Source organism: Oryctolagus cuniculus, chromosome 8 (genome assembly GCF_964237555.1).
Source record: "Oryctolagus cuniculus chromosome 8, mOryCun1.1, whole genome shotgun sequence".
Taxonomy (NCBI): domain Eukaryota; kingdom Metazoa; phylum Chordata; class Mammalia; order Lagomorpha; family Leporidae; genus Oryctolagus; species Oryctolagus cuniculus.
Window position 1 is genome coordinate 110,666,647 of NC_091439.1, and position 18,787 is coordinate 110,685,433.

Here is an 18,787-nt window from a genome sequence, read left to right on the forward strand (position 1 = left end):
GAGAGGGAGAGAGAGAGAGAAAGGTCTTCTATCCACTGGTTCACTCCTCAAGTGGCTGCAACCACCAGGCTGGGCCAGGCTGAAGCCAGGAGCTTCATCCGGGTGTCCCATGTGGGTGGCAGGCACCAAACCCATTGGCCATCTTCCACCGCTTTCTCCAGGCCACGAGCAGGGAGCTGGATAGAAAGTGGAGCAGCCGGGACTAGAACTGGTGCCCGTGTGGGATGCCGGCACTGCAGGCGATGGCTTTCCCCGCTGTGCCACAGTGCTGGCCGCGTGCTGGTACGCTTTAAAAAGAGAGCCGTGTTAGGAAGCCTGCACTTGGTATCTGTAAGGTGTGACTTGCGGCCATCCAGAGAGGCTTTCTACGCCCAGTGACTGCCCAGCTGCCCCTGAGCCAGGAAAGTAAGCATTCGGGAGCCGTGTGCCTCCCTCCTCCGTGTGCCTCTCCTCCTCCTAGGTGCCAAGTACATTCCCTCTCAGAGGAGGCACAGCTCGCTCTGCGACGAGGAAGGTGCCCGTGAGCTCTGCGTGGGTCCAGGGAGGGCCAGAGGCTGGGAGAGAAGGGGCCCCCCGTCTGGGTCCCCTTCCTGCAAGCAGGCTGTCCTGGAGTTTTGCACACGTCTCCTCTGGAGCAGAGAGCATTCCCGAACGACGTCTGCAGGCCAGTCCCGCCTGCAGATCTCCTGGCTGAGGTTCTTCCAGGCAGGGCACGCCCACGAGGGACAGGTCTAGTTCCTGGATGGGGTTTCCGCGGTGCGGTCCCTCACGAGGGAGCTCAGAGCCCCTGCCCTTCGAGCTTGCCAGCACGTGGTGCGCAGCAGCGGAGATAGCACTGGGGAGAGCGTTCTGGTTTCCAGAGGCCTCTTGGAGCCGTCCTCCTCACTGGCCGGTTTCTCCCTCCTCCCGGTCAGCCTGCAGCCCTCGCTTGCCTGTGGGTGCTGGGGGTCGGCCCCAGCACAGGTGAGGGAGCGGTTTTGCACGCCCCGCTGAGACAGCTGGGGTCCACATCTTCGTCTGCTCACGTACACCCTCGTTTGTGAATGTGGCTCCTTCTGCGGAGTCAGCAAAATGACATCACTCACGCCGCCTGCCGAGACTGCACGTTGCTGCTGAGCCAGACGGGAGAGTGAGGAGGCAAGACACCAGTCAGAGCAGGCGGGCTTTGAGCTCACGTCCACGTGCGGTGTCTGTGGTCTGGGCAGGGTTCTCCAGGCGCAGCAGCGAGGAGGCAGGCCGAGCTGGCCCTGGGTGCAGGGGTGTGGGTGTTTCCATGCAGGCTTTGGAAGGCCCGGCACTGACCCGTTTTGTTATTTTGCTTGGTTACCTTGATGACAAACAGGCCTGCCCCGGGGCCAACTGACCCAGCGGGACACTTGGGTCACGGAGAGCTGAGTTTTAAAAACGCAGGGTTTGGAGGCTGCTCCGTCACCGCGACTGATGGATGACAGCATGACAGGAGCCCTTGAATCTTTAAAGGTGGCCGGATAGGGACAAATGGCCGGTGCTTTGTTGGCCATGCGGTTCTCGGCTCCCCGCAGGCTGGGCTCCGCTCTGCGCAAGCTTTCTGGCCCTGTCTCCCGTCTCCCTCGGCCTGCAGCCCAGATGACCTGCGGAGAGGAAACAGCCTGTCCGACCTGGCAGCCCTTTTGAGGCACAGCGCCCGCGTCATTCCCCGAGAGGTGGGAGAAAGCAGTGCGGGAGGCGACTGTGTGCCCCGAGACGTCCGGTGCGCGGCCATTGCTGTCCCTTCTCTGCCTCCTCGGAAGTCAAGCCTTCCCCGTCCCCCGGCGGAGGGCTCGAGGCCCACTTCTGTTACCAGATGACTCCAGAGGGTTTCTTGGGCTTTCCTGCTCTTGCTTTGGGTCGACGCTACTCTGTAGTAGGACTCTAAGTAGACGGTGCTGTCCTCCCAGGGTGCAGGAAATACGGCCTGGTCTAATGGCTTCTTAAGGACGTTTTATGGGGGGAAAGTGTAACTTAGGGAAGCACAGCTCCATGATTTTGCTGACTGGAGACAGCTGTGTCCCCAGGCCCAGGGCCACCTGGACGAGCCCCAGCCAGCAGTGGGGAGTCCTGCAAGCAGGGATTAGGCGTCCTGCTTTCTGTAATACGTACATGGGGTTATATCATACTTTCCCCCTCCTGGCTTCTTTTGTCTGTGACTCATCTGTCCTCCTAAAATTATAGCTCATTTGTTCTCACTGCTGCGTAGCCGTTCGTTGTGCGACACAGCCCGTGTGTTCTTCAGGGGCATTTTATTTTAAATGAACCTGTGTCCACATCTGGGGCTGCAGTGTGCTCACTGCCCGGGAATCCTGTGCTCCGTGGACAGAGCGCCGGCCGGCCAGTGCCCCTCGGGGTGCGTCTATGTCTGCCTGTCCGCTGAAGTCTCCCTGGCACATTCTCCAGCTCTCTGGCCTGCCATTCCCACCCCTCACGCCCGTCCTGCCCTCTCTGCCCTCTCCTGGGAGCCTCTGCCCCCTCCCTGAAGCTCCTTCCAAAGCCTTTGGGGGTAATCTAGGCTCTTCTTGCTCTCTTACTCTGTATTCGTCCCGTCAGCAAGCTGCTGGCTTTAATTCAAGTGTTTGCGAGCTCAGCCAGCTCTCCATCCCGCCACAGCTCCCACCTTGATTCAAGCCCCGCGAGTCCTCGCTTGGTGCATTGATTTTGCTTCCTACCCCCACCCCCGCCCCGCTTCTGCCCTTGCTCCAGCATGCTGTCCCCTCCCCAGCACAGCCAGGGCACTGGGGTTTAGAGCAAGCACGATACAGTCGTACCTGTTGCCCGCTCAAAGCACCCACAGAATCCATCTCGGAAGAAAAGCTGAAGTTCTGACCTTGGGCCGGCTGCGGGCCCTGAACGCCCTGCCCCTTCTCTGCCTCACGTCTTGCCTTCTGTGCCTGAGCTCAGCCAATTGGGTCTGTCCACTCATGCCGGCCACTCTTCCTGCTGCTCTCTCGAACTCCGCTGCTCCTGGACACCGTTTCTGCCCTCGTTGGTGCCTTCCGCACCTGGTTGCTCTCTGTGTGTTTGTCTTCAGTGTGTCCCACTTTTTCCACCTGGTGACAATTCCACAGAAAATGAGGCTGCCTGGGGGGTCACAACTGGAGGCCACTGGCCCAGGGACACCAGCTGTCCCCAGGGCATGGAGGGGTTGTAAACATGGCATGGTGACATCAAGGGTGGCAAAGTCTGCCTTGACACTGGTGGCTGGAACTACAAATCCCTCCCCCGCCCCCAGAGGTTCTGGGCCCTCCATGTACCTTGTCAGGGGCCCTAAGGAGCTACAGGTTAGTGGATCCCCCTGATGTGCCAGCTTTGTCTTCCGCTGCTCTTGCCCTGTGTGATTTGCATATGGTCTCAGGAGCAGGTTCCCTCAACTGTGTGTCTCCGTCAGAATCCCCACAGCCCCAGAGAAGGGTTCTTCTGTCCCTGGACGTACTGGAGTCCACAGCGGTCAGACACAGGTTTTGGAGAAAGACAGTCTTGGGTTGGATCCCGGCTCAGCCACTCACTGGATGATACCTGCAGGAGTAACTTTTCTCAACCTCGCTTCTTTCTCTGAAATAATGATAGGATTTAAGGAGGATTAGATAAGGTAGTCTGCAGTTTCTTTTTCCTCTCTTTTTCTGGGCCAGCTACTTCATTGTGGAGATGAGTACCGTTTCACCGGCAAGGTGCAGGCTTCTCCGGGGTCATTTGACTCAGCGGGGGAAGGCCTGAGATGATGCTGCAGTTGGATTTGAGACCCAGCAGGGGGAGGGAGATGGGCGTGTACGGAAGCAGGGAGGCAGAGACACGAGATCGGCCAGGCTGAGCCATCGTCAGGGCGGGAGGCGTTCGTGATGCCGAGGCTGAGCGGTTAAAGAGGCCAAGAAGGTAAAAGAAGTGCTGGTGTCGTGGCTTCTCCCGGGGTCAAGTGGACGAGCGATGGGCTCACACAGCGGTACAGGGCACTCATAATGAACAGCAGACTGGGGGATGCTCATGCTGGTTTCCGTCTTGCTCGTTGAAGTGACTGAGATATCCAAGTGGAGTCCAGTGGGCAGCTGGCTGGGTTTGGGGAGGAATCTGGAGATGGACACTCACGAGTTAGACAAGTTAATTCAGATTAAAGTGCTGCACAATCAGGAGATGTGTGTGGCTCCATCAGGAGAGCATATTTTACACCGGCCTGCAGTCCGGATGCCGCCCGGACAAGTTTTGTGGGCCAGCAGCACCAACTCTGGCATCGCCTGGGAGGCTTCCTCGAGGCCCATCCTGTACCTAGCGAATGTAACAGGAGCCCCAGGACAGCGCGTGCACATCAGGTCTCAGGAGGCTGTGATGCAGGGAGCCCGCTGCTCACCCCCCTCTGCAGGAGGAGCTGAAGCCGCCTGCCCGCTGCCTCATCTGCATGTCAGCCACGGCAAGGGGGAGAGAGAGCACAAAGTCATGAGCTTGGGGCTGGCATGGTGGTGCAGGGGTTGAGCCACGGCCGGCAGAGCCAGCGTCCCACGTAAGCACCAGTCCGAGCCCCGGCCGCTCCATTTCCAACCCAGCTCCCTGCTGATACCCTGGAAAAGCAGTGGAAGATGGCCCAAGTGCCTGGGTCCCTGCACTCATGCGGGAGATCTGGATGGATGTTGAGGCTCTTGGTTTTGGCCTGGTCTAGCCCTGGCCGTTGCAGCATGAACCAGTGGATGGAAGATCTCTCTTTCTCTCCCTCTGTAACTCTGCCTTTCAAATAAATAAAATGAATTTTTTTTCATTTTTAAAAAGATTTATTTATTCATTTGGAAAGCAGAATTAACAAAGAGGCAGAGGCAGAGAGAGGTCTTTTATCCGCTGGTTCACGCCCCAGATGACTGCGATGGCTGGAGCTGGGCCAATCCAAAGCCAGGAGCATGGAGCTTCTCCTGGGTCTCCCATGTGGGTGCAGGGGCTGAAGGACTTGGGCCATCTTCCACTGCTTTCCCAGGCCACAGCAGAGAGCTGGATTGGAAGTGGAGCAGCCAGGACTAGAACCAGCACTCATATGGGATGCCGGCACTGCAGCAGCGGCTTCACCCATGACACCACAGGGCCAGCCCCTGGGATGAGTCTTGAAAGGAAATCATGAGCTTTCTTCTCTCAATGTGACAATCACCGTCAGTAAATAGACAAATGGGATTAAATCAAGCTAAGAAGATTCTGCACTGCAAAGGAAGCAATTCAGAATGAAAAGGCAATCGATAGAATGGTAGAAATATTTGCAAACTCTGCAACTGATAAAGATTTACTATCCAGGATCTAGAAAGAGTTCAAGAAACCCAACAACAAAACAAACAATCCAGCTAAGAAATGGGCAAAGGACATGAACAGGTATTTTTCAAAGGATAAAATCAAAGAGCCAACAGATGTGTGAAAAAATGTTCAGGATCAGGAAAATACAAATAAAACCCACAATGAGGTTTCACCTCACCCCAGGTAGAATGGGTATCATCCAAAAATAAAAAATAATAAATGCTGGCAAGGATGTGGGGGGAAAAGGCACCGTAATCCAGTGTTGGTAGGAATGTAAACTAGTACAATGATTATGGCAGACAGTATGGGGATTCCTCAGCAATCTGAAAAGGGATCTACCATATGACTCAGCCTTCCCACTCTTGAGAATTTGCCCAAGCAAAATAAAAAGCATATGAAAGAGTTACCTGTATCCCATGTTTATTACTGCTCAATTCACAATAGCTAAGATATAGAATCAGCCCAGATGTCCAACTGATGACTGGATACAGAAAATGTGTACACACACACACACACACACACACCACACTATGGAATACCACTCAGCCATAAAAAAGAATGAAATTCTGTCTTTTGCAACAAGGTGAATACAATTGGAAACCATTATACTTAGTGAAACAGGGCAGTCTCAAAAAGACAAATATCAGTGTTTTCTCTGATACGTGGCAGTTAATGTAGAATACCAAAAATGTATATAATGACGAAACATACATCCTCTGATATGATTGTTGTTTTTAATCTTTGCTTATACTCTCGTGGAACTGTGGTCTGCCTGCTTCTTATTTACTGAATATTACGGTTACTGGTGAATTAAGGTAGAGATTACAGGCTATATTAAAATTATAACTTTGCAAAATTAATGAGAAGGGAGGGAAGGAGGAGGATGGGAAAGGGCAGGAAGTATGGTCATCTTAGAACTGTACCTAGGAAATACATGAAATCTGTTGTTTATATTAATAACAATTTTTAAAATAAAACTTAACATATTTGTTTATTTCTTTAAAATAATAAATTACTATAATGCTAATATAGATAATGTATTTTATAAAATGTAACTATATTTCCAAAACAAAAAAAAGTGAGAATGCCATTGAGACATTTATTTATTTATTTATTTGAGAGGCAGACAGAAAGCTACTATCTGCTACTTCACACCCAAATGCCTGCGCTGGCCATGGCAGGGCCTGGCTAGAGCTGGTTACCAGGAACTTAATCCAGGTCTCTCATGTGGGTGGCAGGAACTCAATTACTTGAGCCATCGCCATTCTTTCCCAGGGTCTGCATGTGGAGCCGATACTGAATCTACACAGTCTGATATGGGACACGGGCCTCTTAGCTAGGCTGAACACCTGCCCCTGGGTTATATTTTTGAGAATCTTTTTCAGCGTCTTACTGATAGAAAACAGCTGAGCTCTCATTTGCTTGCTCATCCAGTGTGCTGTCACATGTTGTTCTGGTGAAGGTTTGTGATGGACTCCAGCATCTTACAGACACATAGCTGGAAGGGGAGGATGTTGACGACTTTCTCAGATGTTTGCGGATATTCCTTTTGATTCCTCATCCAAACTCTACAAGTATGATTTTTTGAAGTTGTAATGTGGAATCAGAAATCATATTAATGAGCTTTTTGTACTTTTACATTAAAATCCACAGATAAATCTTAAATTTTGGGTGGCTGGTTTTCTTTCACTATGTTATTGGTCATTTGGAAAGCATTGGCTCACTGAATTTTATGGATCTTCCAAATGTTGACATATTTATTATGTAATTGAGAAAATTCACATTTTAATGTCACTTCTGATCTCATCAGAATAGTTTCTAAGAGTAGAGAACCTGGCAGTGAGAGAAACAGGTTTTCCAAAGTTTAAATTTTTACTCAAATGCCAGAATTTTGTGACCGATGATAAACTGCATCAGTTTTTTTCCTTGGAAAAGGCTAAGCTTGTTCATTTAAAAAAATTATTTATTTGAAAGTCAAAGCTACAAAGAGAGCAAGCAAGAAACAGCGAGATCTTCCATCTGCTGGTTCACTCCCCAGATGGTTGCGACAGCCAGAGCCCAGCCAGTTTGAAGCCAGGAGCCAGAGATTCATCTGGGCCTCCCACATGGGTGCAAGGACCCAAACACGTGGACCATCGTCCACTGCTTCTCCCGGCCACTAGTAGGGAGCTGGAACGTTTTTGAGAAAATGTTTACCAAATATTCAAATCTTGATCATCATAGTTTCTCTGACATTCTTTCAAGTAACAGTGGTGTTGAGTGAGGGTAGCAATGGACCGTGTTCATAATTCCCACACTTTCCCAATGCTTTCTCCAGGGCCACCCGCTGTACACCTTGGAATACTGTAAAAGTGCTCTCGACATGGTGTCTGTTGTCACACGGACTGTCAAGGCGATGCTTAGAGGCTGAGAGTGTGGGGAGCAACTCGGACTAGACTAAGTTACTGGAATTAAGACTTATTCTATGCATCTGCTCTCCTACAATATGGCGCTGGGAGAGGAGAAAACAGCTTCTACCCAGCTGCCTCCAGTTCAACCAATAAACAGCAGGACCTGCTCCTGATTGGAGGAGAGCAGCGTACTCGGCGTGTGGGTAGCAGAGTTGGGATTGGCGGAGGAGGACTATAAAGGAGGAGAGAGACGGCATGCACCAGGAACATCTAGAGGAACATCTAAGAGGAACACCTGTGCAGCCCCCGAGAGAGCCGGCTGGCGGTGTGCCGCTCCCCCGCGGAAGTGGGGAATGTGGCAGGGGGAACCGCCCTTCCACGGAGGTGGAAGGGTCGGTAGCCAGCCCGGGAAGAACCAGCAGCAAACCCGGGGAGGGCCGAGCAGACGAAAGAACAGTGCAGGGTCCTGTGTCGTTCCTCCACGAAGACGGGGAGCGACATAATGGTGCCGTGACTCGGATATGAAGCCTAGGCAGGGTTTTGTGTCGTTCCTCCACGAAAAGGGGGAGCGACAGAGAGTCTGTAGCTGAATAATTTTACTGCTTTTGAAGGGCATTGGTGAGCAAAACTGAAGCCCTTAACTGAAGCCAGCTTTTTAAAACATTCCGACTGTGAGCACAGAGCATTCAGGCAGTGAATGTGGTGTTGGTGTGGTGTGGAGCCTTGGCCTTGATCCGTGTTAAGTTACGAGCAGTTCTACTCACATACTTTTGCTCTGTTGGGACAGGTGTCCACACCCACACTACGAAAAAGGCCAAGAATGTCTTCACATTTTAAAAATAATTTTGGCCTCATGAATCTCTGGAAAAGGTCTCTGAAATCCCAGAGGACTATGGGCCGTATTCAGAAAAGCCGAGTCCTATATCATTGTTCTCAGCCTACTGCACACGGGCTTATGAGGCTCCCGGGTGTCAGGTGGACTGCTTCTAGGCGGAAGCGTTTAGAAGTAAGCTTTGGACTTGGTGCGTTTCTGTGCCCTGGCTTTGTGACACAGCCCTGATGGCACTCACTGGCTTGTTTGCCCTGGGTGTTCATTTAATCATTCAGCTACTTACTGAGCCCTGTGTCTTAGTCTGTTTCGTGCTTCTATGTAAGCAATATGAGGGAACCTCGAAAAGTTCATGGAAAAATGCAGCTAAAGCAAGTTTATTATGATGCTAAAACATTTTAAACCCATGCGTAGTTTTTTCATAATACACATTTTGATGAACTTTTGGAAGACCCTTTGCATGGATTTCAAAGTTGGTTTTTTTTTTTTTTTTTGCACCAAAGTAAACTTTTTATTCCATTTTCTATGAACTTTTTAAAGTACTCTCATACCTAAGACTTGGTCATTTATAAGGAACAGAAATTTATTGGTGAGATCAGACTGCCAGGTGCTGGGGTCCAACGAGGGCCTTCTTGCATCACCCATGGTGGAATACGGAAGAGCGTTAGGGGCAGACTCCCCATGGCCCAGTCCCCTGCTCCCAGGCCGTGCGCCCTGGTGCACAGCTCCATGTGCCCAGCTCTCGCCAGCCGCTGTAGCTGCTGTAGGCAGTTGGCACACGTGTCCTGGCTTCACACAACCCGAGCGTGTCACCTGGCAGCTCTGGAGGTCTCACTGTCAGAGGCGTCGTCCCTCGTGGACGCTCTCGGGAAGCACTGGCTTCCTGGCCCGTTCCAGCTTCCGCCTGCCCTGCGTGCTGTGGCTTCTGGCCTCTCCTTCAGCGTCCAACCAGCAACGCTGCCTCTCTCCGACCTTCGTCACCACACTTCTCTCTAACCACGGCCGGGGTGGTCCTGCCGGAAGGACTTAGTGGTCAGAATAGCTTCCGACAGTGCAGGGTCATCTCACCTCTAGGCCCATCTGCAGGATCCCTTTTGCTATGTAGACAATTAGGGTTTAGTGTGTGGGTTCCCTGGTTGGGTCGGGGAGAGGAATTACTCTTCCCGCCCACGCTCACCCTGCGTGTGCATGATGCTGAGTTGAGGGTGTGGGGAGCAACTCGGACTATACTGTTACTGGAATTAAGACTTATTCTATGCATCTGCTCTCCCACAATATGGCGCTGGGAGAGAAGAAAACAGCTTCTACACAGCTGCCTCCAGTTCAGCCAATAAACTGTAGGTCCTGATTGGAGGAGAGCAGCGTGCTCGGCGTGTGGGCAGCCGAGTTAGGATTGGCGGAGGAGGACTATAAAGGAGGAGAGAGACGGCATGCACGAGGAACATCTAAGGGGAACACCTGTGCAGCCCCCAGAGAGCCGGCCGGCGGTGTGCCGCTCCCCTGCGGAAGTGGGGAATGTGGCCAGGGGGAACTGCCCTTCCACGGAGGTGGAAGGGATAGTAGCCAACCCGGGAAGAACCAGCAGCAAACCCGGGGAGGGCCGAGCAGACGAAAGAACAGCACAGGGTCCTGTGTCGTTCCTCCACGAAGACGGGGAGCGACAGAGGGGATGAAGGGGGGTCCCGTCCCATCGCGCTTGTCTGCATGCTGTGCCTCTCTCTGGTATTAGTCGAGCTCCAGCGCCGTGTCAGTCAGCTTCCCCTGACCTTCACCTTTCGGGAGCAGGTTTCCCCTGGCTGGCAGTGCGGAGGCCCCGTGCATCTGGCTTCTGCTGAGACTGGCCGTGGGTGAGCACGCGTGGAGGATCAGTCACACAGAGAGCTCAGGAAGCGTGCCCGGCCGTGTGGCCAGCCCGCACGAGAGAACTCCCCTCTGGTCTGGGAACAACAGTGACACAGCGGCTTCCTCCCAGGCCCACCCACAGGAGGCCACAATGAGCTCAAGTCTGCACCCTCAGCCCAGCAAACACCAGCCTAAGGTTCCGGGGTTACACGATGGCATGGATTTGGGGCGCCAAGTCTGGTTCAGTCGGAGCAGCCTGCCTCTTCCGGGTGGAGGTGACCCTCTGCTGTACAAACGACTCACAGCTCTTTTCTCCCACTGCACCCCAGCTGGGAGCCCCTGAGTCTTGTGTCCTGCTCTGTTTGCATGCCCGGAGGACAGCACAGAGCGAGTACGCCATGTGAACATAGTGCTGAGGGCTTTGTCAGCGCATGCCTGCACTGAGGCGCTGCCCTTACACTCATCAAATTACAGTTTTGCATTTTGCTGGGACACATAAAAGAAGCCCATTCCCCAAGGAAGCAGAGTGCATTTTGGGGCCTAAAAGCCTGGGAATGCGGCAAGTGTTCTTGTTTTTTTTTTTTGTTTTTTTTTTGTTTTTTTTTTTTTTAAAGATTTATTTATTTATTTCATAGTCAGAGTTACACACAGAGAGAAGGAGAGGCAAAGAGGAGAGAGAGAGAGGTCTTCTATCCGCTGGTTCACTCCCCAACTGGCTACAATGGCTGGAGCTGCACCCATCTGAAGCCAAGAGCCAGGAGCTTCTTCTGGGTCTCCCATGTGGGTGCAGGGCCCAAAGACTTGGGCCATCTTCTGCTTTCCCAGGCCACAGCAGAGAGCTGGATTGGAAGTGGAGCAGCCGGGTCTTGAACTGGCGCCCATATGGGATGCTGGCACTGCAGGTGGCAGCTTTACCCACTACGTCAGAGCTCCAGCCCCACAAGTGTTCTTGTGCAGCTGGGTAAGCCTCCACTTGGGACGTGGTGTGTCTTGTATCAGAGTGCCTGGGATAGAGTGCCACCTCCGCATCCAGTCCAGCGTCCTGGCAATGCACCTGGGAACAGCACACGATGGCCCACGTGCTTGGGTTCCTTCCACCTCCATGGGAGACCCATACGGAGTTCCTGGCCCCTGGCTTTGGCCTCGCCCAGCCCTGGCTGTTGTGGGCATTTGGAGAGCGAACCTGCTGGTAGAAGCTTGTTTGATCTTTCACTCTCCCCCTTTCAAATGAGTAGAAATTAAAAAAAAAAAAAAAAAAAGAAAGCTTGGAGGCAAGTCTCATGGCAGGTGGAGGCAGGTTTTAGGCGGAGGGGTCTCGGGCCCCCACTGGCAGCATCCGTGGGTCTCAGACACCTCAGTGGGCCTGAAGCTTAGAGGCATGGCCAGGTGGATTCTGCAGCCTGGGCCCATGGAGGGGCAGGTGTGGGGCCAACCAGGCCTGCTCTGCAGCCACTCAGACTACAGCCCTCGTGGGGGATCTGAGGCCGACCTGCTCACGCAGCGGGGGCCCTTCTTAGGCCAGCACACGCTGTACAGAGGGCCTTTGTGTGGGCTGGCCGGGGACACAGTCAAGAATAACAGGAGCCCCAGGTTCTGCCGCTCCAGCCGCAGCCCCCGGCTTTCCCTCCTGAGCAGGCCTGTTTGTATAAACGTGCATGAGAAACCCAAGCCCAGGTCCCTTACAAAGAAGCCGTGTTTGCCTCCCACGCTGGTCTGGCTGCTGCGTGTGTGCCGTTCTAATGGCGGCCCTTGCTGCTGTTTGGGTTTCCGTTGACATTTTCCTGCCGCGGCTGTGTTCCAAGCTGTGGTTTCAAACCCGGTGCTTGTAGCCGGGTTTGAAAGATGAGGGCCGCCCTGCTCCTCGAAGGTCTTATTCAGCCCCGGCGCCTGGGCAGTGTGTGTTGCTGAAGCCTCAAAACAGCGCGGCGAAGCACCCGCCATTGCTGTGCGTTCCTATGGGCGGCCAAGTGTTTTCCCCAGAGTTAGCCCTGCGCAGACCTGAACCCCTGATGTCTGGGTCCTTGCCGGAGCGCTCCTTCGTGGAGGGAAACCTCACGGTGTCTGCAGCCATGGCCCATAGCTGTGCAGGTGGGCGCCTGCCTAGGATTCGGGGGCTTGTTCTGTCGTTTGCACTTTACACGTGAGGCCCTGGGACGTGGAGAAGGTAGACACTTTGCCCATGGTCCTACCTGGCCACGCAGTGCAGCCAGGCCCCAGGCCCAGACCCTCCCTCTCCCCAGGGGTCTTTCTTTTGTCCCTAGGGAGTCTCTGGTCTGCTGCTTCCTTCCTGTGCAGGCCCCCTTCCAAGAGCTGAGAAGACCTGAGGAAAGAGGCTTGCATCAGCCAGGAGCCCCCGTGTGGTGGGCTCCCCTGCCAGGCCCCACGGCCCTGGCTCCTTTGGCTTCGTCCCGGCTGGGTCAGCTCCCTGCCGCCCTTGGCCCAAGGTGGGAAGTCCCTGCTTCCTGGGCCAGTCCTGGACCTTGCAGGTGGCTGTGCTTGGGAGGTGTTCTTCCTCGCGCAGAGTTCAAGTGGTCTCTGCGGGGCTCGCCACAGATTTGTCTTTTGTTAGCCTGCTTCCTGCCTTCGGCCCCGTCTCCCTCCTCCCCTTCCCTGTCCTTTTACCTAAGTATGGCGTGGTTGCCCTGCAGGTGCAAGGCTCCTTGTCCGAATCTCGTGTGACTGTGGGACGTGGGTTACAGCTATGAGACCAGCGAGGCCCGTTACTGGTAGCCCCGAACTCTGTTCCCACTTCATCTCCGAGCCCCGGCCAGGATACCTGTTTCCTGCATCCCACCTGCTGTGTGACAGTTTCTCCGTCTTCCCTCCTTCTTCCTGACCTTGATGGTTTCCAGGAGCACTCGTTGGGCATCTCGTGGAAGGTCTGTCTCTGGGATTTGTTACGTGGTTCCTTCGTGGATTTTAGGAAAGAGCAATAGAAAGGGAAGAGGGGCTGGCGCTGTGGTGAGTGGGTGAAGCCACCACCTGCAGTGCTGGTAGCCCATGTGGGCGCCAGTTCAAGTCCTGGCTGCTCCACTTATCATCCAGCTCTCTGCTGTGGCCTGGGAAAGCAGTGGAAGATGACCCAAGTCCTTGGGCCCCTGCACCCACATGGGGGACCCGGGGGAGGCTCCTGGCTCCTGGCTTTGGATCGGCCCAGCTCCAGCTGTTGCAGCCAATTGGGGAGTCAATCAGTGGATGGAGGACCTCTCTCTCTCTTTCTGCCTTTCCTTCTCTCTGTGTGTAACTCTGACTTTCAAATAAATAAATAAATCTTAAAAAAAAAAAAAAGAAGAAGAAGAAAGAAAGAAAGGGGAGAGTCGCTGTCATCTTGTCACCCTCGGGACGCCCGGTGTCGGTGGGCTCGCCGCTGTGCACGCTGGGCTCTGGTCCTCTGCAGTACTCACTCCCTGCAGCTGGGAGAATTACCCTGGGAGGTGGCTGGGACCCTGGGAGGAGGGTCTGCCCCTCCCCTCACACGTCCGTTCATTAATTCAGTCACCCCCTCACACGACAGGGACTAACGGACGCTTGTTGTAGCTTGGGTTATTTCAGGTCCTGCTTGTTCCGTCTTGCTGGTCAGCCTGTTCCAGCTCTGGTCCCTGGCAGGGCTTTCCTTTGGCTCCCGTGTCCCTGGGACACGTCCCCGTTCTCTCATTTTCTCAGCACTTCCTTCCTGTTCTGGCACCCCACGATCTTTCAGCCCATCTTGAGTTTTCCTTGCCCCGTCCCTCAAATCCATCCCTTCTCCAGGGACCCCTGGCTCCTTTGCCTGGAAAATGTTAGCAACTCAGATCTGTGCCCTGCGTGCTCACTTCAGTGCAGGGGTGTTACTCCTTCCAGATCCTCCCGGTTCACAGAGTTGGGAAATGCACACGTGTGTGTCAGCCGTGTGGCATGCGTGCCTGCACTTGGATCTGGTCCGTCTGTCCGTACCGACAGTGGAGCTTTGCTTTGTTGAGCACTGTGATTTGCTGAGTAGCCGGTGGTAGGAGCGGGCAGTGCTGCCCTCCGCCCCAGGTGCTAAAGGAAAGCAGGGGCCGTGGGGTGGAGGGTGAAAGGGGACCTGGGCACTGTGGGCGCACTACACAGCCAGAGGAGGAGCTGCCGAGAGCAGGGAGCTGGTTAGCCGGGCCGCCACGGCTGGACTCTGGCTTTCGGAGTGGAATCCATTTCCAACCTGTCTCGTGTGCCTGTGAGGCTTGTGGTCTTGTGGGTGTGTGTCCGCTCAACTGCTGACACCTTGGGGTGGCCGTGAGCTGGGGGAGGATGTGATTGTGGGAGTCGGTGTGTTCCGCAGATGTCTACAGGAGGTACAGCAGGGAGACCCCTGTCCCTCAGCACGAGTCACAGACCAGCGGCCCGAAGGCTGCGCCAGTGAGCGTGCTCACAGGTGACCGGGTGGTTACCCTGCCGTGTCTCCTCCATCTAGCTGTCGTATGGGAAATGCAGGGAGGCGCAGGCTTCCTGCAGCGCGGCTACTTCACGTGTGCACCTGCTCAGCGATGGGATATAAAGCAACGGAGGAGTCTGCTTCCTGTCAGCCCAGGAGCTGGTGACAGAGGGAAGAGCAGCACGCAGGGGCGGCCTCCCTGGCCCGCCCTCAGCAGGCCGGCACTCAGCTGGTTTGCTTTAAATCACTTTTGGCAGCTTGGGAAGTCACGAAAGGACACCAGAGGGGCCCCCTCCAGAGACTTCTGAAGCCATGGGGCAGCCTGGGGCGCCGTCGGGCCCTTCGACCCCTGGTTCCCTTTGAGGCGTGTGTGTGTCTGTAGCGGGTACATCCGTCCTGCCACCTGTAGCAGAGACCTCTGTGTGTCCTTTGCCAGTTGGACCTCATCTGCCCCAAGGACATCGCGTTTTATTGTGTGTGGTGCATCGTGAACATCCAAGAGTTGCAGTGGAAATCAACAGTAACGGCTGGTTTTTGTATTTGAATTGTAACTGTGACCCTTAACCTGAGATGACACCCCCAGCTTCTCCAGGTGTAGACATGACTAGAATAGCACATTTTGGGTAGTCACCCTGGGACAGACAACATCCAGCTGTCTGTGGCCAGAGCTTCTTCAGCTCGGCCTGTATTCCAGTATTCCCTGCCTGCATGTCTCTGCTAGGTAAGATAGTGCCTCTATGCACACATGCACATACATGCACACACACGCTCAGACACATACACACACACATGCAGACACATGCTCTCACACATGCACACACACGCTCTCACACATGCACACCAATGCAGACACATGCACACACACATGCACACACACGCTCTCACACATGCATACACATGCTGTCACACATGCACACCAACGCAGATGCATGCACACACATGCTCAGACACATGCACACATACCTGCACACACACGCTCTCACACATGCACACCAGCACAGACACATGCACACACACACGCTCAGACACATGTACACACACGCTCTCACACATGCACACCAACGCAGACACATGCACACATACGCTCTCACACATGCACACACACATGCACACCCATGCACACACATCCTCTGAGAGAGCAGGGGCGCTGTTTCATTCGCTGCTGCATCCCTAGGCCTGCAGCCGTGCCCGGAACGTAGCTGGTGTTCGATGAACACCTACGGAAGAATAATGTAAGTCGCGAGTCGGGAGAGGGTGGCCCCTGATGTGAATTTAAGTAAGAACTGTGGGGTTTTATTTCGTGGGGCTGTCTTACGTTATAGCTGAAGCCGAATCCCGTGACTGAAGGTGGATGTATCTACTCTCTATGGTCTCAGAACGCAGGCTGGAATGTGTGTGGCTCCTCGCAGCTTATCCAGCTGTCCTGCAGTGCAGTGCAGTGCTCACTCGTAAGGAATCCTGAGATTCTCTGTCAAGCCCCACTCTGAAAGTGTTCTAGATTTTAAGGTGCGTTCAGCAACATGACTGAGCTTAGCCCACATTTCTACTCTGCATTCGGCAGGAGGTGACTTTCTGTTTCAGTGTGGGGGGCGCTGAGCCCGAGCCTCCAACGCTGCAGTGACCGCTCCGAGGGCTCGCCCTCGCCTGGCGCGCAGGGCACTTCTGAGGTCGCGAGGATAGAGTCGGGGGAGATGCTTATTTGGGTGCAGAGACATTTGAAATCCATGCCAATGTGGGTCTTCAAAAAGATCATGGAAAATGGGAGAATGTGTCATGAAAAAACTGTGCATGGATTTTACTTTTAAGATGTATGTATGTATGTATGTATTTATCTGAAAGGCAAAGTTACCGAGAGGCAGAGGCAGAGAGAGAGAGAGAGAGAGAGGTAGGTCTTCCATCCACTGGTTCACTCCCTAGTCACAGTGGCTGGAGCTGTGCTGATCCAAAGCCAGGAGCCAGGAGCTCCTTCCAGGTCTCCCATGTGGGTGCAGGGGCCCAAGGATTTGGGCCATTTTCTACTGCTTTCCCAGGCCATAGCAGAGAGCTGGATCAGAGCAGCCAGGACTCGAACCGGCGCCCATATGGGATGCTGGCACTGTAGGTGGAGGATTAACCCACTGCGCACAGCGCCCACCCCAGATTTCACGTTTTTCACCAAAAGCAGCTTATCTTTTAATTTCATTTCCCACAAAGTTTTTGAAGTTCCCTTTGAAGGTGCCTCCATGTTTGTTTTAAAACCATATCACTTTACCGATCTGCTATTTTTATTTAAAATGCGTAGTATCACAAGTGTTTATTTGTCAGATAGGTGGGGACGGCGCTACACTGACGTGACAGGGACTGCACGTGATGGGCGTTTTGTGCACCGGGTCTTTCACAGCCACGCGCCAGCCCCAGCCTCCCTGCGGTGCTGTCTCCGGGACGGGCGGCACACAAGTGCATGCAGGCTGCCTGTGCGCTAGCGACGCGCTCACACCCCGGCCTGGCACGAGACTGACCTGTTTCCCGCCGCCACTTTTCGTTTCAGAGCATTGGGGAGTCGGCGATGGGCACGGTGCTGGGGCAGCTGCTGCCCCTGGTGAAGCCGGCCTCCCAGAGGACCCAGGACGACTACAGCCCCGAGGAGCTGCTGGTCCTGCTTGTCTACATCTACTCCGTCACTGGAGAGTGCCCCGCGGACCGAGAGCTGGACGAGGCGGAGGAGCTCGTGAAGGGTGCCCTGGCCCAGGCCTTCTGCCAGGAGCCCGAGCTGTCACCTCTACTGCAGAAAATCACAGGTGAGTGTGGGCCGGCCGGGTGTCCCAGCTGGGTGTGGGCCTGACACGAGAGAGGTGTCCCAGCTGGGTCCCAGCTGGGTGTGAGCCAGCCGGGTGCCAGTGCACCTGACGTGGGAGCAGGTGTCCCAGCTGGGTGTGGGCCGGCCGGGTGCCAGCGTGCCTGACACGGGAGCAGGTGTCCCAGCTGGGTGCCAGCTGGGTGTGGACCTGCCGGGTGCCAGTGTGCCTGACATGGGAGAGGTGTCCCCGCTGGGTGTGGACCTGCCGGGTGCCAGCACACCTGACACGGGAGAGGTGTCCCAGCTGGGTGTGGACCTGCCAGGTGCCAGTGTACCTGACATGGGAGCAGGTGTCCCAGCTGGGTGTGGGCTGGCCGGGGTGCCAGTGTTCCTGACACGGGAGAGGTGTCCCAGCTGAGTGTGGGCTGGCCGGGTGCCAGCACACCTGACACGGGAGAGGTGTCCCAGCTGGGTTTGGACCTGCTGGGTACCAGTGCACCTGATACGGGAGAGGTGTCCCAGCTGGGTGTGGACCTGCCAGCCGGGTGCCAGCGTGCCTGACACGGGAGAGGTGTCCCAGCTGGGTGTGGGCCGGCCGGGTGCCAGCGTGCCTGACACGGGAGCAGGCATGTCCAGTGCCATGTCTTCTTTGCCCTTTGAGGTGAGGAGGTTTCCTCCTTCATAACTGCTTGTCAGAATTCTTATTTCTTGGGCTGAAACTTGGTTAAAACAATATGATGCAGCTTTTGTGTAGGATTTCCACTGATGCATTCTGTTGAGACGGCCATTTTAAACTTGAAAACTCTCCCTTTAAGGTGTGTAATGGCCTGGACATGTGCATCTCCGGAGTAGCTTCACATTTTGGTTTCTCATAGTTTGTTTTCAGTTTGAACTGGTACCGTCCCGAATAGTCCCTGGACATCCTGGCAAAGCAGGCTGTGCTCATAGTAAAATACCAGAAAACCTGGCTGTACTTGCTGTAAGAACGGTGGCCTACCTCGTGGAGGCGTGTGTGTGGTTTTGTACTGAATTCGGTGTCATTCGTATTTTGGGTAGAGCTGACTTCCTTTGGTGTGGGTCGAGTCTCTGCTAGGCGTAGATGCTCTGAGGACGGCAAGTGTGCGTGCGTGCTGTGAGTGTGTGCACCAGGGTGTGCGTAGGCCTGTGTGAAGGAAGCTCAGCTGAGCAGACGCCGACCCAGCTGTTTCCCTGCCCTGCTGGGCCTCTGGGGCGGGATCCGCCGCTCCCCGACGAGGCCAGGGAGCTGGCCGCGGCAGAGCCCCGCGCACCTG

General features: G+C 54.6%; 1 protein-coding gene across 1 annotated transcript in view; it reads left to right on the forward strand.

Moving 5' to 3' along the window:
* The window catches only part of SCFD2 (sec1 family domain containing 2), a 343,673-nt gene that overhangs the window by 153,285 nt on the left and 171,601 nt on the right, over window positions 1-18,787 (forward strand). The window contains exon 5 of the mRNA XM_002721791.5: window positions 17,247-17,496. Coding sequence (XP_002721837.3) covers window positions 17,247-17,496 — 250 coding nt within the window. The remainder of the gene's footprint in view (window positions 1-17,246; window positions 17,497-18,787) is intronic.